Consider the following 25,244-nt stretch of genomic DNA (forward strand, 5'->3'; position numbering starts at 1 on the left):
TGGCCATCTGCAGGCGCCAGCGGCGCTGTCAGGCGGGCTCACACCGGGGTCGTAGCCTAGCCAAGCACCAGTACCAGGCGGAGCCCATGCTTCAGGGAGGAACGTCTGCTGCGTTCATCTCCCCGCCAGCTAAAGTTCGAGCAGATCTTCTCCCTCTCATACATACACACACACACGCACGCACGCACGCACGCACGCACGCACGCACACACGCACGCACGCACGTACGCACGCACGCACGCACGCACATACACACACACGATCACATTATTATAATCAGCTTCAGACGAGGCGCGCCTCCACTGTCAGTGCTACACCCGTCTAATACGTGTTCTAGACGGTACCGCCCTTGCATCTCCCCTCCCCCCCCCCCCCCCCCCTCCCGCGGCGCTGACCGGCTGTGTGTCGGCGGCCGGAGTTGGCGGCTTCTCCTCCTCCTCCTCGTCGCCGGGGGGCCGGCCACCCAGCCGGAAGCCGCCGCCCGGCTGGTGGGCCGTCACCAGCGACTCCGTCTGGTCAGAGTCCCGCGACAGGCCGCTCGGCGCGTCACCTGGCGATACAGCGGGCGTCACGACAGGAGGTGACCTCACAAAGTTTGACACAGGGCTAGTGAGGACGTCACAGGAAGTGGCGGGCGGTGGCAAGGCCGTACGTCGGAGGTCACGACGAAAGGTTACGGCATATCAGAGGTCGCGACCGGGGGTAACGTTGCGTCAGAGGTCACGACGGAGGGTTATATTACGTCAGAGGTCACAATGAAAAGTTACGCCACGTCAGAAGTCCAAACGGAAGGTTAAATCACGTCAGAGGTCGCGACCGGAGGTTACGTCGCGTCAGAGGTCACGACGGAAGGTTAAATCACGTCAGAGGCCACGACCGGAAGTTACGTCACGTCAAAGGCTACGACCGGAGGTTACGTCACGTCAGACGCCACGGCTGGAGGTGGCATCACCCAGACCGGGCGAAGAACCGGCGGTAACATCACATCAGTGACGATGAACGTGGTGACGAGCGGCAAACACTGACAGAACTAGTGGTGACTGGTGTTGAAGCAAACATAGCTGTTGCTTCTAAATAAAAGGCAGCCATGCGATCCCATTAGGCCGAATTTCCAATCTTGGCGAGTGCATTTCCTACACAGAAAACTGAATACCCAACTTGCAACGTGACAGGCCGGCTATTCAGTAACAGCGTCGTCGGAAGGGAGGCGAGGGCGTGCGTTAACCAGCCCTCCACCGTCGTGGTGGATCAAATAAGGACAATATAAAGATGGAGACGTGGATTAAACAAGACGGCAGCAGCCACGTCCAACTGCAGTGAGACTGTCACGGGCCGCCCGACCTCTGACGCTTGACTGCCACAGGAGCGGTGCACACACAGAGCACCACTGGCTCGTCCGACCAGCAGACGCCTCACCCACCCCCCCTCGGAGTTCGGAGGCCACGAGATGGCACGTGACCCACCGGACTGACGGGCGTCCGGCTGTGTGCAGAACAGCTCCGGCTCGGTGACGAAGCTGCCGCGGCAGGATGGCGCGTCGGCCGGCCCAGCGTCTGCCGGGTCACAGCGGGTCATGTAGGGTAACAGTGGGTCAAACTGGGTCACACGCCTACTCGTGTTCACACGGAACAGAATAGAGCGGGCCGGGACAGTACGGATACGGAATAAGCAACGTTTCTTCGCTGTCTTATGCCGGAGATCAGAAGAATTCCAGCACTAAGAGCCCAATGAACAAAACCAAATAAAGCATAAACTCATTCCTAGCCTAAGGTTTTAGCAGAGCTATACATCCCGAGAAGATTGCTCACCAACACTCGATCAGTACCACTCACCGTCATCGTCCTCCAGCACCAGATTCAGCTCGTCCTCCTCGTCGTCGTCCTCGTCTTCGACCGCATCCGCGCAGCTGTCCCCGTCCTTCCCCAGATGGTCCTCGTCCTCATCCTCGTACCCGTTCTCCTCGTCATCGGCCTCGTCGTCAACTAGTGAGCAGCGGGGACGGGGCTTGTCCACCAGTGGCGCCTCCTCCTCGGGCTCTGATTCGCCGCTACCGCTGCTGACGTCACTGGGCTCCGCCTCTTCATCGGGCAAGTCGTCTGTGGACCGCGCACCTTTAGCGGAGGCGGAGGCAGAGGCGCGGAGCGCCGCACGATTGACCACTTTATATATATATATATATATATATATATATTATATATATATATATATATATATAACTCAGTTCCAGGATATAAGGATCGTGGCAACGTTCCACAGCACAGCACGGAAACCGCTTACTTCCGCGTGTCGTTGACGGCGTCTCATGCTGATCACGAGCGGGAAGCTACAGTCCGCGCGAAAATAAACTGCCCTCCCCAAAAAACAGCCATTCACTTCGACACGCAGAACTACTCCCGGGATCAAACCAACATCAAACTTCCATAGTAAGGAGCGCTGTGGCCACGCAGTCACTGCTTGCAGTACCTTGACCTCTCATTCCACGCACACCACTGACCACCTACATTGAGGGGTCTCTTGCCTTCATGACATGACGGTAAATAAACAAGCTTACATCTCTCCACACCTAGCTTTTGAGAAACGACCTATTGGCATGCGCGCGATGTGGAGCCCCCACGCCCCCCCCCCCCCCTTCCCCTAGCTCACCCAGCGCGATGCGGAGCCCCTTTCACCCGATGCCAGGTGGAGGGCCCGCCCTTGACACCGGCAACCCCTGGGCCGCCGGGGCAAACTGACCGAGGTAGCTGTCGTCCACCCGCTCCTCGTTGTCGAGACGGTACTGGCGCTCGCGGCGCTGACGCGCCTCCTCGCGGCGCCGGCGCACGGTGCTCAGCAGCAGTCGCTGCAGGCGCTGGCGCTGGGCGCCCGGCGGCCCGGCGGCCGGCGCCGGCTCGCGTCCCGTCGTCACCGTGACGGGCACAGAGTCAGCCACCAGCCGCTCGCCGCCCGCCTCGTCACTCTCCAGCCGCACCAGGCTGCGGGAGGGGGGGGGGGGGGGTCACCGTTGGTGCAGCAGCAGGGACGCGAAGTCACCGTCGGTGCAGCAGGGAGTCGGCAGCTCGGAGGAGGGGGTGGGACGGGTCAAGGTATACTAGTGTCGCTCCCACCGCGGTGAGGGAGGAACAAAGTCGTCACGGGCTTGAACGCCACAATGCACATTATGACTGAACATGCACCGAAAGGTTTGTGGCTCGGTTTCACTGCGGCCAAGCCACAGCTCATTCCGTTTGAGCGTGGTTTCTGAAAACGTGGCATCGCTGGATTTTCGGTCTATTGCTGGCGCGCGTTTCATGACTTCCAGAGGTGTGCTCTCCCACGTCGTTGGTCAGTCGCCTACGCTGCGCGCTACTTTGTTCGTTCCAATCAGCGCCGTACAGCTCGTTTTATATTTCCACTTGCTCCGCTTCCGAAAATCGGATATCAATCCATGAAAATGGTAGAGAACGGGAGGATCCACGGTTTGCGCACGCCACGTGAGAGTTGGCACACTTGGAGCCACACGTCTCCCAGTATAGGTGTGCGTTTTCTCCAACGCGAGCGCTGATAAGTCTGGTGTCGCTGTGAAGCATGGTCGTCGAGATTCGGACCTGTTTCCAACCGACGGTCCTCAACTGTTGTCGCGATTTGAAAATTTTACGTTCCCTTCCTAATACAGTGAGTGAGAAAGCGATGACGTTGCAACGTTGCACACATACACCAACTGACGTAACATCCTGCCCTTAAGTGTCTTGAAAAGTGTGTGGCAAAACTTGTACAGAGGCGAGTTGTTTATTGCTCACAAGTGAGTGTGACAGTACTTGTATTGAAGTGAGTTACTTACTGCTGACAAGCAGTTGGCGGTGTAATTGGTGATTGTAAAGTTATAGCCCCGCTGGCAGCCCCACCTGGCCATCGCCTATAACTTGGAGAAGGTCCAACAAAGCAAACGGTGGAAAACTCGTGAGGAACATTTCACAATATGGGACCCGTTCAAATTTCATACAAGTGGGCACACTTGCGTAGCATGCCTTCAACGGCCTCTGGACCGCCATTAGATTTTCCGAATGAAGCGGGACGAGCCGCAGTTTAACCACTACACCGCCAGCGGTACCTCAACGTGGCAAAAGCCACTCGGTCGCACCCACCTGATATTGATCGTCTTCTTCTCTGCCGTCTTGGGTTTGGCGCTGGAGTGCCTGATGAATCGCTGCACCAGCTCGTCGAGCCCGGCCGGTCCGGGTGGCCCCTCATCGTCGCTGTCCAGCGACACCACGTCGCAACGCGGTCCTAGCCGCGGCGTCGAACGCAGCACGGCGTCAGGCAGGCGCGCCGCCAGAGCCGCTAGCCGCGGCGGCGGCCCGGCAGCGGCAGCGGTATCACCGGCGGCTGCAGCGGCATCACCAGCGGTGGCAGCGGCATCACCGGCGGCGGTAGCGGCATCACCAGCGGCGCCGGCGGCGGTGACGGCGGCGCGCGCGTTGACCTGCGAGGCGCTGTCGCCGGGCGCCAGGCTGGTGGTCTCCGTGTCGGCGGAGACGGAGCGCGCCTCGTCGGCGGCCGGCGGCGGCCCGACGCTTGGCTCGTCTCGCGCCGGAGCCAGCACCGCGGCCGGCTCGGCGCCGGCGCCGGTGGCCGGCTCCGGCGCTCTCGCCGAGGCGGCATCTCCAGCGTCCGTCATCGCGGTGTCGTCAGCGGCCGCGTCGGCGTCGGTGGCGCCCTGCTGCACCCCCACCAACCACTCCTGCACCTTTTGCGACGACTGCGACATGAGCGCCGCGTCGTCCTCCTCCGGGTCCGGAGCCCGCTCGGGGACGTCTTCCAGCGAGCGGGTGGCCAAGGCGGATGCGGAGGCGACACCGGCGGCGACAGTGGCGGTGGCGGCGGCAGTGGCGGCGGCAGCGGCAGCGGCGGTGGTGGTGTCGATCGGGGCCCACTCCGGGTCCGAATTGGCGCCGTCCTCCGGCTCAGAGGCCGAGCGGTAAAACTCCTCGATCTCTTTCTCGGTCTCCTCAAGGCGGCGCCTGTCAGACAGTCATGAACGGATGGCTAGCCAGTGTTTTGCTTGTAGAAGGATCACAGGGGCATAACCACTTACTAATTTGTTTTTCATGCGAAATATGATTCATCAAATTCACAAAAACGACTGGAGCCAACCGTACGAGTAATTACGACATGGCTCGACTGTTGCGTGGCTGGAAGACAGCTTGAGTGACCTGACGGGAGTGCCCAGCCAAGATTCAGCAAAAAGTGTCCTGTTGTATGACATGAGCCAAGAATATCCGAAAATATTACGATTCTTTCCATTGCTTTGATCTTCCCCTATGCACCGCATAATTGGAGACCAACAACAGGCTAACCTGCGACAGGTCTGGCAGCAGGACCCCGGCTCCGGCCCACTCGTCTGGCGGGACACTTACGACACGGTGTGGACGTCGGCGCGCGACAGGCGCAGGTCGTCGGACATCGGGGCGGCGCGCTGTCGGCGGGACAGGAACTCGTGCAGCGTGCGCTGGCGCGGCCGGTGGTAGGGCAGGTTCAGGCGTGATTCGCGCGTGCGCCGCTGGGCGGCGCTGCGGATCTGCCGCATCTGCTCAGCCGCCTCCTGCGTGCGGAGAGCGGGAGTCAGCCTTGGAGGGCAGCTGATTGGCATGCCGTTCCAACCCTGGTGCCGACCCGTGACGTCACAGGTGTTGCTAGGCTACAGCTTGGGTCCCACTCAGCATGTATGCTGACCTACGATCACCACTGAATGTCCCGGCTGCAGGGGTGTGATGGTCAAGAGGTTACGACCCCAGGCTGCCGCGTGGATGGCCCTGGTTCGGTCTGTCGTCGCGCCGCTGCCTCTGGGCGTAACGGCTACCGCTGACGATGCCTGCCACACACCTTGGGGAGGGGGGGGGGGGAGAGACGACGACGTGAGCTGTGCTCGCTTAAAAAAAGAATGAAAGGAAAAAAGGAAGAAGATGGAGGTATTTGTGGATACATGCCTTCCCACTCTTCCTGGGACTTGTCTGTTGTAACTTCTTATGTGATTTTTTCTTTTCAGCTGGTAGACGTGATCCAGCTTCCTCTCCATGTTCCAAATCCGTCGTGAGCTGAAAATTAATTCCCAATATTAATGCATGACACGCCAGGGAAAATAATTCCAACATCACTGCTTGTCATATTCTAAGAAGTCTTACAGAAAAGCTCACATCGTTATTTACAGTACCAGCCATTGGTACATGGCAGTATTGGGCAACACAGCATATGTCCTTTCAAGGTTGCTTGGAGAGCAGTGCATAGCATCATTTAGATACTGCACCTAGCTACTGGCAGCGCTGATAGCTTGCGGCAACGGGTGACTCCTTGGCAGCACGAGGCCAACTTTTTAATGTCAGTGACCTTTGTTCATTCACTGCTAATTTAAGATCACTAAGCTGTCAGTAGCAGCCACCCTGCTGTGAGCAGAGCCCACAATGCTGCTCCACTGTGACCCGACCAGCCGCGTCGGCTGACGTGTGGCGGGCCTCACCGCCTGCTCCGGGCGCTCGTCCTCCTCAGACGGGCTGTCACCGAGCGCCAGGAGCTGTTTCAGGTTCCTTTCCCTCCGTCGCTCGGCCGCCGCTGCTGCGTCCTCAGCCCCGTCCGTCTTCACCTTATCGTCGCCGGCCGCGGTGGCGCCACCTGCACCGCCGCCGGGCTGGACCTCCTCGTCCTCCTCCTCGCTGTCCGACGCCAGGCGGCAGGTCCGTCGGCGCGCCTGCGAGGTCACGGCAGCGGTCCCCGTCCCTTCCTGCCGAGCGCCTGCTGCCGCATCGTCCACCTCCTCCTGATCGCCACCGCCCGCGGCTCCTCTCTCCTCCTCATCACTCTCGATGACCAGACGGCGGACGCGCATGCGGGCCGGCACCGCATCCGCCTCCACGTCTGTCCCGGAGTCGTCCGCCGCCCGGCCGGGCCCGGCCGAGTCCCCGTCGCTGCCGACGGCTGGGTGGCGCGCGCGTGTCGGCCCCGACGTCGGCTCGTTGTCGCTGTCGTCCGCGCCTGTCAGCGCATCACTGGCTGTGAGTGCTGAGTTGGCCATCTGTCCACTGCAGTCAGTTGCTGGAGATGAACTGGCTGGCAGCAGAGGCCCATCAGGTTGATCAGGAGGGGGATCATTTGTTGATCCCAGAGAGCTGTCCACAATGTTCATCTGGATGGAGGAGTCCACTACAGCTGCTGCCATGACATCAATGTTCCTGAGTCTGAAAATGAGTACACACAAGGATATCAATGATATCATCAAATTGTGCAGTTCATGTGCATTGCATATTTTCAATGTGGCTAAAATGCATCAGTGTGGAATGTTTCACTCATGATTTAACATCAAGCCTATGAAAAATACACACTTTTGCAGATAACTTCAGCCCAATCTCAGAACTTTAAGTTCTCAGTTTGAGTGGAAGATTTTTTCCCCATTCAGACCTCAATGCATGCCAACCCTGCATCCAATAAGTGGCTCGCAGACACCGATCACCACCACATTACACAAGCTAATGAAAACCAAGAGTTCTTCTTCCAAAGTGTGCTGGTCCAGCAGCACCATCAAACCAATATCAAAGCCCTTCTACAACTTCACATAATGCAAAATAAAATGGCAAACATCAAACATGCTTGAATAAGTCCAAGCTGATTGACCAGCATTTGCAAGACCAGTGGCAGCATCACCAACTGACCACACGCTATGCAAACCATGGACAGGTGAGGGAAGTAAAATCTGCATATGTTACTTTGACACTGGAAAAACTAGCACGCCCACCTACCATACTTGTACAAGACAGTTGTGGGTCAAAAATGGCATAACAAAGCACTAAGAGGCACAATTTGTCAAAGTACTTAAATATGAGTACTGGCATTTGCCACATATCAATGTCTGAGGCGTAGCATGCAGGTAAGCAGGCTTAAAACTTATTTCAACACTTACATATTAATATCCATTACACTTACCTCGCAACTACAAATCCACAAAAGCGAGAAAACCTCGTCCAACCGGGACATTCAATGCCGAAATACAGCTATCAATTCCACCTGGACTTCTGGGGTAGTTGATGTTACTTAATTTAATTATGAAATGCTGGTATCCTGGAAGCATCTAAAGAGCGACAGAACACCGAACATAACACGGCACTCAGCGCGACAGAGGTTCAACGAGTGCTCAATATCGCGAAACGTCGTCTGAGACCGCGCAGATTTCGAGCTTACGCGCGCTTATTACTGGTCACGCATACAAAAATTTCTGTCGGCCTTTCTTACCAGAACATTTTGACAAAAGCCCCACGAACAAAATCAGAGGCAGGTGATTTTTGAACCACTTATAAGTCACTTTTGATTGAAAATATTTAATCATATTCTTTTACATCCCAAGCGCGACAAATGCCTTCGATCTTTGATCTTATTACTATAATTAGAGTTCTCCCGATTTGGTAGCATATAAACTACTTATGCTTTCAGCTGATTTTCGAAGCGGCAAACGCGGCAAAACTGACGGAATTGTCGTGAAACTGAGGGGTTGTGGAGTGAGTGCCGGTGTATGCGGAATTGGTGAGCATACACTGCGAATGTTACGTTTGGTTGGAAACGATCGTTGCGACCAAGGCTGTGTAAGTGTTCCGATAAATACAACGATCGCGCTCTCGAAGATAACAAGTACGCTTTTTTAGCAGATATGGATCTTCGGCCGGCCATCTCTGGTGACTGCATATGTTTGGGACAATCACAGTTCCCAGGTGCTTGAATATGTGGCTCCTGAACCTAGGCTCACCCTCATTAATACTTCTTTCCATGCCAGTACTGTGGAACATTATGAAGACAGCATGCAAGAGGGATTCCAGAATGAAACAGGTGCACTGTTGGCTCTGCAGTAGTATTTGCTTGCACTTTTCCAGCACTTATTTCAGTGTAGGTGTACTTTGCTACCTAATGCTAGAAAAAATCATTGTACACCATTTGTCATGTTTAAGGTGGAACATATTGTAAATAATCTAAAAACAGGTAGAATCATGCTCCTTCCTTCAAATTTTAACCAATATGATAGCTCCCGAGTGCTGCACACACCGCACCAACCCAGCATCACATTGGCATTCATGTTCCATGCCATATATAGGTACCGTATAGGGAGCTTTTATTTAGCCGCCATGTTCTCATTTTGCTTTACATTCCCCACCCAATCCTCCGGCAACCCATCGTCCTGTTGGCATCGCTTTAATTCCCCACCCAATCCCCCCCCCGCAACCCATCGTCCTGTTGGCGTTGGCATCGAGGATCAAATTATTTCATGGATTATTGCTACCTTGGCCAGGTGCATTTTTATGGTTCTTGATACTGCTTGATGCGCAGTAATGTTGTGACCGCGCACAGTAATGGCGCCGGTGTCGCGGCTGCTGTGTGTGTGCAGCGCTCGGGACCTCGCCATTGTAATTATGAAAAATTTAGGTGTAGGTGTACTTTCCTACCTAACGTTAGAAAAAATCATTGCACACCATTCGTCGTGTTTAAGGCGGCACATATCGTAAATAATCTCAAAACAGGTAGAATCATGCTCCTACCTTCGAATTTCAATAACTTCGATGGCGGGCTCCCGAGCGCCGCGCGCACCGCATCGCCTCGACTCCCCAGCGCCGTTTCTGCGTTGCCGTTGCGTAAATACAATATTTCTGCTTACCAAGAACTCTACAAAATGTACGGGACCAAGGCAAACCATTCGTCGTGTTTAAGGCGGAACATATCGTAAATAATTTCAAAACAGATAGAATCATGCTCCTACCCTCGAATTTTAATAAATACGATAGCGAGCTCCCGCCGCGCGCACCGCACCGCACCGCCTCGACTCCCAAGCGCCGTTTCTGCGTTGTTGCGAAAGCACAATATTTCTGCTTATCAAAAACCATAAAACATGTACGGGACCAAGGTAACAATAATAAAGCAACCCAAATCGTTTCTTATCGAGTTTAGGTACATTTCTGAAACACACAGGCCAGAATAGTCCAGAACATATCCTAAACTAGCCTAACCTAACCTAACCTAACCTAACCTAACCTAACTGAGAATAGACCAGAACCTAAGCTGAGCTAATCTAAGCTAACCTAACCTAACCTAACCTACTAACCTAACCTAACCTAACCTGAGATGACCAGAAACCTAAGGCTTAGCTAAGCTACCTACCCTAACCTAACTAACCTAACCTAACCGAACCTAACCTAGACCTAACCTAACCTAACTCCCAACCTATATCCCCTTCACCCAGCATTCATTGGTGTCCATGTTCCATGCTATATAGGTGCCATATGGGTGAGCTTTTTATTTAGCTGCCATGTTATCATTTGCTTTAACATTCCCCCCCCAATCCCAGAGTTCCCGACCATATACTAAACTAGCCTAACCTAACCGAACCTAACATAACATAACCTAACCTAGTAACCTAACCTAACCTAACCTGACCTAACTGGAATAGACCAGAACCTAAGCTAGCTATCTAAGCCTAACCTAACCTAACCTAACCTAACCTACCTACCTAACCTAACCTGAAAAAGACCCGAACCTAAGCTTAGCTAAGCTAACCTACCCTAACCTAACCCAACCTAACCTAACCTAACCTACACCTAACCTAACCTAACCCTAACCTACCTCCCCCCCTATTCCCCTTCAACCCAGCCCCATTGGTTGTCCATTCCATGCATAATATTAGGTGCCATATAGTGAGCTTTTATTTGGCTGCATGTTCTCATTTTGCTTTACATTCCCGACCCAATCCCCCGTGCAAAAACCCATGGTCCCGTTGGCGTCGAGGAATCAAATTTCATGGATGTCTTGTGACCTTGGCCCGCCACATTTTATGGTTCCGTGATGCGGCTTGATGCGCAGTAATGTTGTGACCCGCGCAGTAATGGCGCCGGTGTCGCGGGTGCGTGTGTGTGCGGCGCTCGGTGAGCTCGCCATCGTAATTATAAAAAATTGAAGGTAGATCATGAATCTACCTGTTTTGTGATTATTTACGATATGTCCTGCCTTAAACACGACGAATGGTTTACCTTGGTCCCGTACATTTTGTAGAGTTCTTGGTAAGCAGAAATATTGTATTTACGCAACGGCAACGCAGAAACGGCGCTGGGGAGTCGAGGCGGTGCGGTGCGCGCGGCGCTCGGGAGCCCGCCATCGAAGTTATTGAAATTCGAAGGTAGGAGCATGATTCTACCTGTTTTGAGATTATTTACGATATGTCCTGCCTTAAACACGACAAATGGTGTACAATGATTTTTTTTCTAATGTTAGGTAGGCAAGTACACCCTGACCGAAATTTGAAGGTAAGAGCATGGATCTACCTCTTTTGTGATTATTTGCGATATGTCCTGCCTTAAACATGATGAACGGTGTATAAGGATTTTTTCTAACATTAGGTAGTAAAGTACACCCTGACCCTTATTTGAGTTGTGTTTGGTGGTCATTGTGCCACACATTTTATTTTTCAGGAATTAGCTGCTTATGGATAAGGAGTGATTGTGCTGAGCAATCATGTCACAGGCAGAAGGTCTTCTAGTATTTCAGCCAAATGGTGAGTATGTACCTCATTCAAAGATATGACATGAATGCTGCTCAAGGTGACTTTGGGAATGCAGGCAAATTTGTTTTCCTGCATCGCATGGATGGGTATCTGAACAGGGATGGGCCTACCAGAACTTTATCCCTTGGATTTTTGAGTCCCAATGAAGACCACTATGCGGTCAGGGTATACATTGGTACCTCGTGTTACAAAAGAGCATTGTACATCAATCGTTGTTTTTAAGGCTGAACATGATTAATGGTAAATCATGGTAAATCAAATAAAATGGATTCATGGTAAAAATCATGATTAATGGTAAAACAGGTCATCTATACTCTTACCTTGCAACTTAACTAATTACGATACCGAACATCTGACTGCTGCAAACGCACGGAAGCCGCGACCCCGGCGCCATTGCTGCGTGCGGTCACAACGTTACTGTGCATCAAGCAGCATCAAGAACCATAAAAATGTAGGGGGGCCAAGGTAGCAAGAATCCATGAAATGTGATCCTCAACGCCAATGGGGCGATGGGTTGCAGGGGGATTGGGCGGGGAATGTAAAGCAAAATGAGAACATGACAGCTAAGTAAAAGCTCACTATATGGTACCTATATATGGCATGGAACATGGATGCCAATAGGACACTGGGTTGAAGGGGATATAGGGTGGGGAGGTTAGGTTAGGTTAGGTTAGGTTAGGTTAGGTTAGGTTAGGTTAGGTTAGGTTAGGTTAGGTTAGGTTAGGTTAGGTTAGGTTAGGTTAGGTTAGGTTAGGTTTGGTTAGGTTAGGTTAGGTTAGGTTAGGTTAGGTTAGGTTAGTTTTGGTTAGGTTAGGTTAGGTGGGTTGGGTTATGTATATATATAAACCCATTGAAAAAGAAACTCTCCAGAAGACAAAGATATATATATATATATATATATATATATATATATATATATATATGTGTGTGTGTGTGTGTGTGTGTGTGTGGTGTGTGTGTGTGCGTGTGTGCGTGCGTGCGTGCGTGCGTGCGTGCGTGCGTGCGTGCGTGCGTGTGTGTGTGTGTGTGTGTGTAAGGGAATGATAAAATATATCCAAGAAAATAAGGGAGTGTATTTTGCAGAGCAAAAATATGTTCAATATAACTGCATCAATGATGCCCGACCACTAGTATCACCAAAGTTGTCAATTGTCTATGTGTTGGATTCCAAATAGATGTTAATGTTTTTTTTTATTTATTGTCACTCTGTCAATTTCATATCAAGGAACAGGATGCATGCTACAGCCTATAACTAATACACCTTCATGCCAGCTGGATGTCACTTGGAAATTTTCAAGACCAGTACAAAAAACTGTTTGAGTCTGATGCATTGAAGTGGGGTCAGTTGGATGATACTGAGACAACTGCCAAACTGTGGTTTATTCAGGAAGTAGTGCACTGTCAAACTAGACACCCATTCTGCAACACATGCAAAGGACTCATTAGCTGGCAACTAGCCATACACCACATGCAGCCCTGGGAGCTAGCATAAGAGCGTGCAGCATGCAGCAACGAGAGCGTCCATGACCACATGCACCAAGCAACCAACGTACAAGCCACTACTGCATGTGACACCAACAGTACATGAACAATCACCAGGGCATGCACATGCAACATGTCACAATACTGACAGTGATATGTGCAAATGGATTGCTCAGGCACAAATGTTTCATCACAGTGCTGAAAGGCAGTCTTTGATTTAAATATGTTTTGGATGGTGCAGGAGTGTAGGTTCCAAAAATTTGTATGAGGAGTCCCATTTGACTTAAACCTGGGGACATTTAGGCAAATTGGATTCCAGTTTTCGGAGCTGCACTGCCATTTTTGGATGCAGCTGATGCCTGCCCTGCCTGAAAAAAATGAACCACCTTTTATATATGGAATTTGAAGTGTATGTTTTGACTGGCCCACATGTAATGCACCAGGTTCAAGGCCCACAGTGCCCAGTCATTCATGAAATAACATCTGCTTGACTTTCCAGAGCACCAGCACATTCGGTACAACCCTCTGAAAGGCGAGTGGGTGCTGGTGTCGCCGCACCGCTGTAAGCGCCCCTGGAGTGGCCAGGTGGAGAAGCCAGCTGAGGAAAGCGTGCCCGCGCACGACGCCAAGAACCCACTCTGCCCGGGCGTCACGCGGCCCAATGGACAGGTGGGAACACACCTCACCCTCTGACCTGTTAACATATGGTCACGCTGTCCAGTAGTCCGGTCCGCGGAATTGTAACAATGAGTCAGGATTGAGGCATGTCACATGTGTTGCCCCATATGGCTTTTGGCCCCCCACAGTCTGGTTTGTGTTAAGTTAATGACAACAAGCCAACCCAAGGTGCAAAGACAGGGCATCAGTGTTGATTTTGTATATATTGGTTGCAGTATTCGGTGTGCTAAGTCGTGGACCAATTATGTGAATGGCTATCATCAAAATTGATGTGCTAGCCAGCTAAGCAGTTCGGTATGCTTAAATTGTCTTATCTGCCTAACATATTTTTTTTTTCGCGGTGGGTAGTGACAGAGTGGTTAGTGCCCTCGCCACTCACATGGGGTGGCTGGGTTCGAGCCCCGGTGGCGCCACGACCCTTGAGTGTTAATATGGCATCTGCAGTCGCTGGCGCTCCCTAAGAGGATGCAGTTGGACGTGCGTCACGCCTCCTGTTATAAACGGATGAAAAGCTTTTATGAGTCAAACTGGATGCTAGCAATGCCCGCCCTTCCTGCGAGGGCGAGAGGCAGGCGACGCCGTATAGCTTCAGCAGCTGATTATGGCGTGGTCACATGGCATGCGCCAGCAGTTCAAGTTTGCCGGATGAAAAAATCGTATTTCGGCTGTGTGTGCCGCATCGTAGAATGCAGGCTGTCAGGACCTACCAACAGTCACGAAGCATCTCTCGCTCAAGATATAACTAAAAGTTGTGACGTGTTCGGCTCCAGGGAGTGCACCATCTCGCTCTAACGCGATATGCGTGAGAAATTTGAGCAGGACTTCGCCCACCTTCCGCAACCTGATTGGTCTCCCACGGCGCCGCACCCTTGTCTCGGTCGGCTCCGACCTTGCGTGACCGCCCCTGCCTCCCGCCACTGCAGGTAAACCCGGACTACGAATCGACGTACGTGTTCACCAACGACTTCCCGGCGTTGCTGGAGGACGCGCCACCCGTGCCCAAGTCGGACAACCCGCTCTTCCAGGTTTGGCCCGCCCTGCACCGCGCGGCGTCGGAGGCGCGGAAGCGTCGAAAGTGCTGTTGTGATGTCTACGATGACATCACGCCCTGGTGCTGTTCGGGCCTGCCCGGTGGTATCACGTATGCGCTGCCTCACTGTGCTCAGTGACGTCACGCTCTGGTGCTGTTCGGGCCGGGCCAGTGGTATCACATCTGCGCTGCCTCACTCGCTCAGTGACGCCACGCTCTGGCGCTGTTCGGGCCTGGCCAGTGGTGTCGCGTCTGCGCTGCTTCACTGCGCTCGATGACGTCACGCTTTGACGCTGTTCGGGCCTGGCCAGTGATGCCGCGTCGGTGCTGTTTCAGTGCGCTCCAGCGCTGGGCACGTGCAGGGTCATGTGCTTTCATCCGAGGTCGGACATCACGCTGCCTTTGATGACTCTGGACGAGGTCACCAAGGTCGTTGAGAGGTCAGCTTGCCACACATCGCGAACACGTAGATCATAGTCTGAGCATTTGTCCCGCAGGCTGTGTTGCCCTTTTGGCATGTGCAAATATGGATTGGGGCTTTAAGTTTCTTTTCTTGAGTATTGGTGACTGAATGCTAACCTACTACTAACCTAAGTCATTGCTAACCTGGTTATTGCTATTGTTTGCCATTGCATATGGACTTCTGTTATCTTATTTTGTTGTTGAGTACTGCAAGGAAGCTGGTGTATGGTTGCACTTCTATCCGCTGACTGGCTGAGGGGAGATACAACTGTTTTAAAGATCGTGCTGATCTGGTGATGGCAGCTCTCATACAGGAATGCATGCAGCAAGTGGAGCTCTAAAGAGCTGTGTGAACTGTCGCTTCTGTTTCTTCATGTCTGCCACAGCTATTTGTTTGTTTGGTATTATTCGCTCCGCGATATGCATCCTTTGATCCTTTCCTTCGTTTACTACGTGAAGGAAGTATGCGGGTCGTGGTGACGCGGTCTATTACAGTTTGTATCACCTCATGGTCTGCTGCAGTTGATACTGCCAATCGGTATCATTACAGCAATTACTTGTAGACCAATCATCTGTCCTCGCCCTTGTGCGATGACGCGGTCTTTTACGTCTGCTAGACAGTGATCAATCACATCACGCAGTGTAAAGCATCCGCGCCATGTCGTCAGCCTTGCCCACCTGCACCCGGTCATGGCTGACCTACCCCTCCTCCCCCTCGCCCTGCAAAGACCAATTGGCGCGGATTGGGGCAGTGTGGAGCGTCGCTCGCTCCCGCCGGCGCTGCTCACGGGACCCGCGCTCGCGCTCTTCAGGTGGGTGTCGGAGACCATCGAACTGGGCCTCAAGTACCGCTGGGTGCAGGTGTTCGAGAACAAGGGTGCCATCATGGGGTGCAGCAACCCACACCCGCACTGTCAGATCTGGGCCTCGTCCTTCATGCCGAACGAGCCGCGCGTCAAGGACCATTACCAGCGCCAGTACATGGCCAAGTTCAAGCGGCCGCTGCTGCTCGACTACCTCCAGCAGGAGCTCGACAAGAAGGTGGGGTGGGCCGGCGCCGTGAGCAGGATTGGTCGCAGCAGCGCCGACGCTTACCGTGATTTGGATGCTAGTTTCATCGGACTGTCATCTGACTATAATTAGTCGTGCGGTGTGTTGCATGCTATCGCAGCAGCTTTCATGGTGCCCTGAAGCACCTTATAGCTGCATTCATGAAAATGTGTGCGTGCCTCACCCTAGGTCCCTTGTAACTGCCAGGCGTTGTCCCTTCCATTGGGGGGCAGCCGTGTGTCGTATAGTTTTGCTCCTGTGGCGGCCGCCGTAGCGGCCACGGCGCAACACTTTGACACCCGCACGTGTCCTCCGTCACCGATGGCGTGTGTGACGCCGCGTCGCGGGCGCCGCGCCTACTAGTTTCCTACTAGTTTAAACTAGTTTCCGCATCCGCCGCCAGGAGCGGGTGGTGTGTGAGAACGCGGCGTTTGTGGCGCTGGTGCCGCACTGGGCCGTCTGGCCGTACGAGATGATGGTGCTGCCGCGCCGCCACGTGCTGCGCATGCCCGACCTCAGCGACGACGAGCAGCGCCTGCTGGCCGACATGATGCGGCAGGTCACCACGCGCTACGACAACCTATTCCGCTGCAACTTCCCCTACTCGATGGGCTGGCACGGTAAGCTGACTCGCTGTCTTGCGTGCTCAGCTGGCTGCGGCCGTTTGGCGGCGGCTGAGGTGGTCGGCTGGATTATTTCGGGGTTTCTGATTGGTATGAGTGCGGCTGGGGGAGTTTCCTCGCCTCACTGGGAACGCGAGACGCGCGGCCCGTTATGATTGCAGCATGTGACACGTATGCGTGCTGTATTCAGCATTGTGTCGGAACATTGTCATTATACCGTCAGTACCATTAACCGCATGCCTCCAGCCAGAACGTCGCGACGGTCGTTCACGCTGACGCCACTGATTCGTTGCCGTTGACTGCGCAGGCGCACCGACTGGCGATTCCATGGGGGAGGACTGCCAGCACTGGGTGTTTCACGGCATCTACCTGCCGCCGCTGTTGCGCTCCTCCACCGTCAAGAAGTTTATGGTCGGGTGAGTTATCGCGACGAATGCGGTGTGACAGTGCGCCGGCGGCAGACCGGTGTGCGTGACCTGTGCGCAGGTCAAGGTCTGACGGCGTAACCGCTGACCCGTCCGCCAGGTACGAGATGCTGGCGCAGGCGCAGCGTGACCTGACTCCGGAGCAGGCGGCCGACAAGCTCCGCGCATGCTCGGCCCAGCACTACAAGACGGCGCAGTAGCCGGGTCGGCGTCGCCCCCGGCTGTAGCGGGGATAGTCGAGTTACACGTTGGGAGGCAGGGGTGAGCGGACAGGGCCGAGGGGTCATCGCACGTGGTGTGGAGGTCAGGTCAGTGTCGCAGCGTCCGCGCGGTCTCTGTTATGAGCCGGCTCAAGCGAGGCTAGCGAGCCAAGCCACGCGCAAGATTTTTTCTAGTAGCGGCGTGTGGCCGTCTGACGCCTTCCTGTTACCACAGTGGATTGCCTCCAGCGTTTAATAGAACGAGTCGGTGTGGATTTGTGCCTGCATTACCTCGCAAGCACTAGTGGTTGAATCACACGGGAGCTTTGCAGTACCGAGCTTTTAAAGCTGATGACAATGGTCAATCGGGTAAGATCACTAGGAGTCGAACTGCTGGCATGTAGCATGGTGCCGCTTGTGCTATTTAAAGCTGTGAATGCTGAAGATTGCCGCTAATGCTAGTCATATGATCAATGGTTTGCATACTGCTGTGGTATTTGTCCACGTGTGTGCGTGATTGAAATTGTTTACCAAAATGTGTACATACACTCATTAAGACACGCGAAGGCATGCGTTCAAAATTACGCGGCATGCAACGTTGACTTAGTTGTTAGTTTTACGACGCCCAAATTTCGAGGCTAAAGGCGTGAGTTGCCTGTTAGGGGCCTGAATTGAAACGGTAAAACTATACTGCTGGTACATGACTCAAGCCAAAGCCCACTATTCATGGAAACGGTATTGACCTGGTGCGCCCCATGAGCGCGAGGTCCGGACGTTGCGACGTTGCGTGCGCCGTGGCGACAAACTTTCCGCTTTAGACGTTTTGATATTGACTCGATATTGGCTTGTCAAAAGCGCTGGCCAGAAATGATGCTTGTGTGACTTGGTGCGGGCTGTAAGGTTCAGGAGCGCAATGACGGGTTTATTTCTCAGGATTCGGGACATACACGGCCAGTGTGACACTAGTCCGGTGGTGGGGGGGGGGGGGGGGGGGTGAGCGTGTGAGTTTATACACCCCGAAAGTGGACCGGTGGCAGGGAAATGAGGGCGTAGCTCTATGACGGGTAGCATCAGGGAATCGGTCGATTTACGTGCTCTTCGGTGTCGGTGCCATGCGGGCCTGTGATTGGATATCAATACACGTGTGAGGCGCTGGCAGGACGACTCTGCACGTGTCCTCAGCAGAGCGGGCACGAGCGAGTCAGCGGAGTGGGCGAGAACGAGTCAGCGGAGCGGGCGCGAGCGAGTCAGCGGAGCGGGAGAGGGCGAGTCAGCGGAGCGGGAGAGGGCGAGTCAGCGGAGCGGGCGAGAGCGGGTCAGCAGAGCGGGAGAGGACGAGTCAGCGAGGCGGGAGAGGGCGAGTCAGCGGAGCGGGCGAGAGCGAGTCAGCAGAGCGGGAGAGGGCGAGTCAGCGGAGCGGGAGAGGGCGAGTCAGCGGAGCGGGCAAGAGCGAGTCAGCAGAGCGGGAGAGCGCGAGCCAGCGGAGCGGGCGAGAGCGAGTCAGCGGAGCGGGAGAGGGCGAGTCAGCGGATCGGGCGAGAGCGGGTCAGCAGAGCGGGAGAGGACGAGTCAGCGAGGCGGGAGAGGGCGAGTCAGCGGAGCGGGCGAGAGCGAGTCAGCAGAGCGGGAGAGGGCGAGTCAGCGGGGCGGGAGAGGGCGAGTCAGCGGGGCGGGCAAGAGCGAGTCAGCAGAGCGGGAGAGCGCGAGCCAGCGGAGCGGGCGAGAGCGAGTCAGCGGAGCGGGAGAGGGCGAGTCAGCGGATCGGGCGAGAGCGAGTCCAGCGCCTGCTGGCGGCTGGGCTGTGCGATCCAAGTCCGGCACACTTCTGCTATTCGGTCAAGGAAGTCGAACGAAACACTCGTAGTTCAGCTTTAGCTTGGAGTTCGTAGAAATGCTCGTTTGCATATCTGGCCTCGCAAAGGCTCCCTCACAAAATTATCGCAAGTGTAAAGTGGGGGCCGTCCATAAGTTGCGTTTTGCATGGAGTGAAAGGGGGAAAAGGAGCATGGAGTGGAACGCAGCATAAGTAGCGGAAAGCCTTTGTGCAACGTGACATTGCACTCGGGTGTGGTTCCATATTGTCAAAGCCTTCAATGGCGAAGCACTGCCACGATAACGTTAAATATCACTGGTTTTCTCTTATAACTGGTGAGAAGCCCGCGCTCTGTTTCGCACGTCTGGTTCAACTGAGAGCCAACCGGACGTTATTTTTTCGGATGTTACGCTCACCACAGCGTAGTCGGAGGGGAGACGGGTTTTCCACAGCGTAACAGGAGGGTTCAAACTGGAAAGGATACGTAGTGTGATTATCAACAGCTCCTCGGCCTTTGGAGGTTTTGGAGGCTTCGGAGGCCATGGAAAAAAAACCTGATTGTCAGCTCCCTTGACCATGTTACTAAGCTCGGGTGCGCGTGCGAGAGAGCGTCTGGGTCGTTGATGGCCCATCAAATACTATCAAAAGCAAACCAGGCCAATGGAGTCAAACCGCAGACCGCGCGTTCTCTCAGTATATTGTCACGGTAGCATAGGCACATGGTATCACAGGAGCGGTCCTGGCCATCCGGAGACATAGTGCGGCGACACACCACACAACCAACACCCCGGTGATGGCGGTGGCCGACGAAAGGGCTGCCGCGCCGGCCGAGCACGCGCGCTCCGCACACGGCGGTAACACAAGATAGCCGTCTTTGGCACCGATTGCTTCTGATAGCGCAGGCCCTAGAGCTGGCGCCGGCCGGCTCCGGCCAGAGCGATAATCTCAGCCGCGTCGCACATCTCGGCGGCCTCCTCTACCTCGCACCAATCTCTACCCAGCGGTCCGGCGCTAGGGCCGGATAGCCCACCCAGCACGGCACTAGGGACGTATTGCAACTAGGGACGGACAAGCGCGGTCCGACGTCAACGGAGCTCGCCCGCACGCGGACAAAACAAAACATCCGCGCTGCTATTGTCACTAAGATCCGTAGCCGTGTGGCAGACGCAGCACCATAAACGGGGACACAGATAAATAGCAGCGTAACTGCGCGTCAACTTCGCACCAACACGGGGACAGTTGTAACAAAGATTAAAATCTGTGCAGACAAAGCACCATGAACCAGACAGATGCAACTAAGAATCATAGCTGTGCGAAACACAGCACTATAAAACGAACTAAGGCTTGTGCGAAAGACACAGCAGACAATAACGTAGGCGTCACTAGCAGCCGCAGCCGGGTGTCAAACAAACAAAAACGCGCAGCACCGTAATCAAGGCGGGCGCGTAACTAAAAGTAGCTGCGCTACACACGATGCGCCAGGTAACGCCATACTGAGGGAGTTGGGGGACAGACCCGACTCAGTGCATAGTCAAGTGGCAGCATTATGGAAGACCACAGCGGAGCAGGTGGCAGGCGGTGGAGATGGCAGACGCTAAGCCTTCTCACGAACGGTAACAGCGGGACCGAGCCTGGAGTGAGTAAGCAGCAAAAGCTTACGAGGATATTTTCCGTCAATCGGTTCAGTGCAAATGCTAACGGAAGCAGCCATGCTAGCTCCAGCTGTGCACGACCCCTCCATCGCACCGCCCGGAGCGTGCCAGAAGCCGGTGCCAGCCGCAGAGACCGCATCGCTCCGCGGCGTATTCCATACTCACACATCGCCACCGCAAATCGTTGGATACTTTCGTTTCGTAGGTTCGACCCGTCCTGCAACAGGCTACTGCATGAAAAGGACCGGCCAGCTGAGCAATAGCGGCCGGTCAGCTGAGCAAGAGTAGGGCAGTCAGCTGCCGAGCCCGTTCGTGATTGGCCGGCAGACGCCGTCCGCCAACGCGCGCCGCTTACGTGCTGAGCCCGAACACCTTGACCGCGTTGTACGTGGTTTTCATGGCCACGTCGTACACGGGCTTGCCCATGTAGGCGGCGATCATCTCGGCGCTGGCGGCCAGCGAGCACGGCTCGTTGCGCTGGAACGTGCAGTAGCGGTGCAGGAACTGGAGCGCCCTGCCGGCCACACACGGACGCCGCCGTCAGCCGCAGCCGCACGGCGTCTGAACGGAACCGACGCCGGCCGGACGGGGAGCATGCTGAGGCGAGCAAGAGCAGCAGCAGCCGTGGACGGGTGGTGCTGAGGGTTAGTGACCAGGCAGTCAGGTAGGGACAGCTAACATACCGCTGTCTATCCTCAGCACCTCCCACACAGGGCGCACCGGGGGAACGCCGCCAGCAGACAGTCTTATGCCGAGCCGGTCGCTTCAAAAGGACGCAACAAGCCACGCCTGGATGAACTGCACACAGCGATTTGTTTTTTTACGACATCCAGAAAAGCGGGAGACATCCGAGGTGTTGTCCTAGCTGGAAAGTAGAAAGGGACAGACAATGGTGTCCTTGACCCAACACTGCCGAATTCCACACCAGTGATCGCTCAATTCCATATGGCCTGCCCTGCGCGCACCGATCAATCCCGGGAGCCATCCGCCTGAGCACAGTTGCCCGCTCACTCACCTCTGCTGCACGCTCCGTGGCCAGACTCACCGCTGCTGCCCGCTCCGTGACCAGATTCACCACCGCTGCCCGCTCCTTGACCACACGCCTCTGTTGCCCGCTCCGTGACCAGACTCACCACCGCTGCCCGTTCCATGACCAGATTCACCTCTTCTGTCCGCTCCGTGAGCACTCCCCTCTACTGCCCGCTCCGTGACCAGACTCACCACCGCTGCCGCCTGCTCCTTGACCACATACCTCTGCTGCCCGCCCTCCGTGACTAGACTCACCACCGCTGCCACCTGCTCTGTGGCCACACACCTCTGCTTCCCGCTCTCCGTGACCAGACTCACTGCTGCCGTCCACTCCATAACCCTGCTCACCGCTCGGACAGCTTGTCCTTGACATGCTGGGCCACTTTGGCGGCGCGCACGTTGGGGTACATGAAGGGCGAGTCTGTCTCGAGCAGCAGCCGGTCCAGCGGGATCGTCTGGTCCTCCAGCATGCGGCGCACGCCATCCTCTGACTTGTCCTTCCATACGTACCCTGCGGACCGCGCTGTGTCAGGGGCTCGCTGCCATCCGGGTATGACACAACACTTTATTTGTGATAAGCATGTCATTTGGTGCCGAACGCAGCAGTTATTCACGTCGAGGGATATGGTGCCGACTGTGATGGCAGGCACATCTAGCATTTACAGCACCCCCGATTCTCCCCCTGCGCCGACCCAGACCACCCCTGCCGGAGGCTAACCCGTGAGGCCGATGTAGAAGCCCATCTGCAGGTACTTGGTGGCATGCTCTGCACTGCCCGTGAAGCAGTGGATGACGGTGGGTGGCAGCCGCTTCCCGAACGCCTCCAGCACCGACACCAGCTCGCTGTGTGCTTCGCGCTCATGCACGAACAGCGGCTTCTGTAGGTCGCATGCCATGGCCACCTGGCGGAGGCCGCCATAATCAGAAGCGTGACGGCGGCCGCCGGGCGACGCCACACGGCGCCAACAAATGCTCCACATTTGGGGAGCATTTCTCAAAATTATCGCGATGCATTTGAGAAAGCGTATGAACCTAGGCCACTTGCATAATTTGTCACTTACAAGGACACTTCTGCTCGATTTGATGAAGAAGCAAACATGACTAGACAATTGCACTGATTTAGTTAAATTGTCATTGAAATAATTGCCGAACTACTTGATTTGGAATCAATTGTGAATCCATCTTGTCTCATAATCCAGCATTGAGATGAATCCATATCTGAACCAAAAATATTTTTAACCACATTATGTACCCAATGATTGGTTATAGATCAGTGTGTAGCACTTATCCTATATGAGATGCCTGCCATTGATTCCCAAAACAAATCTGGATTCTTGACCCAAGATATAGGACATTCCTCAGTGGCATTGAAAGAACCAGATGAACCCAGGACCTCTACCTCACTATACATATTGCGGACATATTCATCAGAAAGCCAATCATGTAACTGCAGCCACCAACTAAAACACTTCAATTATGATTAAACCCACCACAATGACAAAATGCTATGTGATTATGTTATCATATAATGTTGTAATGATGCTACATGGACCAGCAATATCATTATATATATATATATATATATATATATATATAAATATATATATATATGGCATTTGTGTGTGTGCGTGCGTGCGTGCGTGCGTGCGTGCGTGCGTGCGTGCGTGCGTGCGTGTGTGTGTGTGTGTGTGCTTGTAAACCCTCCTAAGTGGGGACCGAAGTCCGCTACACTCACGCAAGGTGAGGACCGTTTTCAAGGTGGGGGCCGAAAATCGGTCCTCATTTTGCAAACCATTGGAAAACGCTAATTTCGTCCACATATTGGTCTGGTATCAATCCCTTAGAGGTCCCTACATGGTAGGTTTTGTCCGTCAAGTGTATGTTCCATGGTCACGTGACTTAGGTCGACTTACACAAATCCGCCGGAAAAGTTTCTCGCCTTTCGACTGAAATGTGTGACGTCATCTTTGAGTAGAGGTGTGCTGATCTTGTTGTCACCATGAACGCCCCATGTAGTGTTGATTTCACACCACAGAATTGACTGAAGTAACTAGGTGATAAACAACAGTTATTCTTATATGTCTTAAGACGTTTAATAATGACCAAACATTAACAATCATGTGGTTTGGCAGGGCACATACGTAGTACCCATCACTACTGATTGTTATGGCAGACCTTGGCCGCGAGTTGGAATGCCGTGGAGGTGTCGCGTCGCTCGGTTGGTGTGGCGTCGCGCGATCGAGGGACGTGAGATATAACTGCGTGGTACTTAGTGCTGTTCCTGTGGGCTGTCACGATATGGTGAGTACTGATAACTGCATGATGTTCTGTACTGGAGGCTCTGTTTTTTAAGTGCATGAAGTTTCTCGTACTCGGGTGCACCGCAGTGTCAGGGACAGGGGAAATTCTTTCAACTTGATGGCGGTGCGGCAGTTTTACCGTTGCAACCTCTGTAGATATGAGGAAGGAAGGGGCAAGCGTGCCTTCTACTGTATCTGTTCTCACGCACCCCTGACTGGGTGTATGAGGTTACTCGTATTTAGGTGCGCAGCGTTATGTGGGGCAATGCAAATTCTTCCAACTTGGTGGTTGCGTGGCCATCTTAGCGTTGTATCCCCTGTAATTGTCGACGGGAGGGTGGGGGGGGGGGGGGAGGGGGGAGGGGATCAGCGTGCCTTTCACCTCATGTTCCTATTTGCCCCTCAATGGGGTGCACCATTCTGCACCTGCATGCACTGAGTGGGGGTGTAGGTACATAAAGTGAGTAGGGGGGGGGGGGGGTTGCCAAAACTTGTGAAATGATGAAGCCTAGCCCAAAGATCATCGACAAACCAATTCCTCTCTGAACTTGGCGCCATTTCCTTTCGTAGTTGACAGCTGTAGCCAGGTTTCGGGGGGGGGGGGCTAGAACCCCCCCCCCCTTCCCAAACGGAATAGGAAACATGAACCCTGATATCGAGTAGTGATGGCAGGAAACCTTAAAGCCCTTCAACCAACAGATCAACACACGAGATGTGAACAGCCCCGCTTTTTGGAAACTGCAATTAATGCGTGCTTGATCACTATAGAATGAATGCAACTTTGCCCAGCATGGCCATAAAAGCATAGTGATCTGCAGACTGATCTGCTTGTGACCCTTGATGTCATGAGGAGCAAATAGCTTTTCCTGCCTGCTCACACCACCTGTCAGAATGATTTGTCAGTTAATAAAACATCAAAACTCAACTTTTCGACCAATGCATT

The 25,244-nt window shown here is 54.0% G+C and overlaps 3 protein-coding genes across 9 annotated transcripts; 1 reads left to right on the top strand and 2 right to left on the bottom strand.

The window, feature by feature from the left end:
- Positions 1 to 1,818: 1,818 nt before the first annotated feature.
- LOC119094141 (claspin) lies at positions 1,819 to 8,160 on the bottom strand. Its single transcript, XM_037217216.1, has 8 exons — positions 7,948 to 8,160; positions 6,491 to 7,205; positions 5,964 to 6,071; positions 5,394 to 5,578; positions 4,603 to 4,997; positions 4,118 to 4,263; positions 2,734 to 2,839; positions 1,819 to 2,096 (listed from the first exon to the last, which is right to left on the bottom strand). Exons 2-8 carry the CDS (start codon positions 7,184 to 7,186, stop codon positions 1,819 to 1,821), a joined length of 1,914 nt encoding a protein of 637 aa, XP_037073111.1. The 5' UTR covers positions 7,187 to 7,205; positions 7,948 to 8,160.
- A 349-nt stretch (positions 8,161 to 8,509) lies between these two features.
- Positions 8,510 to 18,692, top strand: Galt (Galactose-1-phosphate uridylyltransferase). 7 transcript variants are annotated; one of them, XM_037216946.1, is made up of 11 exons: positions 8,547 to 8,600; positions 8,789 to 8,841; positions 11,269 to 11,300; positions 11,466 to 11,548; positions 13,539 to 13,708; positions 14,641 to 14,742; positions 15,084 to 15,187; positions 16,022 to 16,250; positions 16,663 to 16,879; positions 17,190 to 17,298; positions 17,408 to 18,692. In XM_037216946.1, exons 4-11 carry the CDS (start codon positions 11,509 to 11,511, stop codon positions 17,505 to 17,507), a joined length of 1,071 nt encoding a protein of 356 aa, XP_037072841.1. In that variant the 5' UTR covers positions 8,547 to 8,600; positions 8,789 to 8,841; positions 11,269 to 11,300; positions 11,466 to 11,508; the 3' UTR covers positions 17,508 to 18,692. The 7 variants fall into 7 exon arrangements, with proteins under 7 accessions (XP_037072837.1, XP_037072844.1, XP_037072839.1 ...); XM_037216948.1 differs by lacking the exon at positions 11,269 to 11,300 and having other exon boundaries at positions 8,560 to 8,600; XM_037216942.1 differs by lacking the exons at positions 8,789 to 8,841; positions 11,269 to 11,300 and having other exon boundaries at positions 8,510 to 8,600.
- A 1,307-nt stretch (positions 18,693 to 19,999) lies between these two features.
- Positions 20,000 to 22,903, bottom strand: LOC119093707 (3'-5' ssDNA/RNA exonuclease TatD; the record flags this gene model as incomplete). Its single annotated transcript, XM_037216709.1, is given in 3 exon segments — positions 20,000 to 21,486; positions 22,350 to 22,512; positions 22,720 to 22,903. Coding segments are annotated over 3 exon segments (510 nt in total), but the record flags the coding sequence as incomplete, so codon positions are not given.
- Between the last annotated feature and the right edge of the window lie 2,341 nt (positions 22,904 to 25,244).

This window comes from Pollicipes pollicipes, unplaced genomic scaffold (assembly GCF_011947565.3).
Source record: "Pollicipes pollicipes isolate AB1234 unplaced genomic scaffold, Ppol_2.1 Scaffold_4002;HRSCAF=4701_pilon_pilon_pilon, whole genome shotgun sequence".
NCBI classification, from domain to species: domain Eukaryota; kingdom Metazoa; phylum Arthropoda; class Thecostraca; order Pollicipedomorpha; family Pollicipedidae; genus Pollicipes; species Pollicipes pollicipes.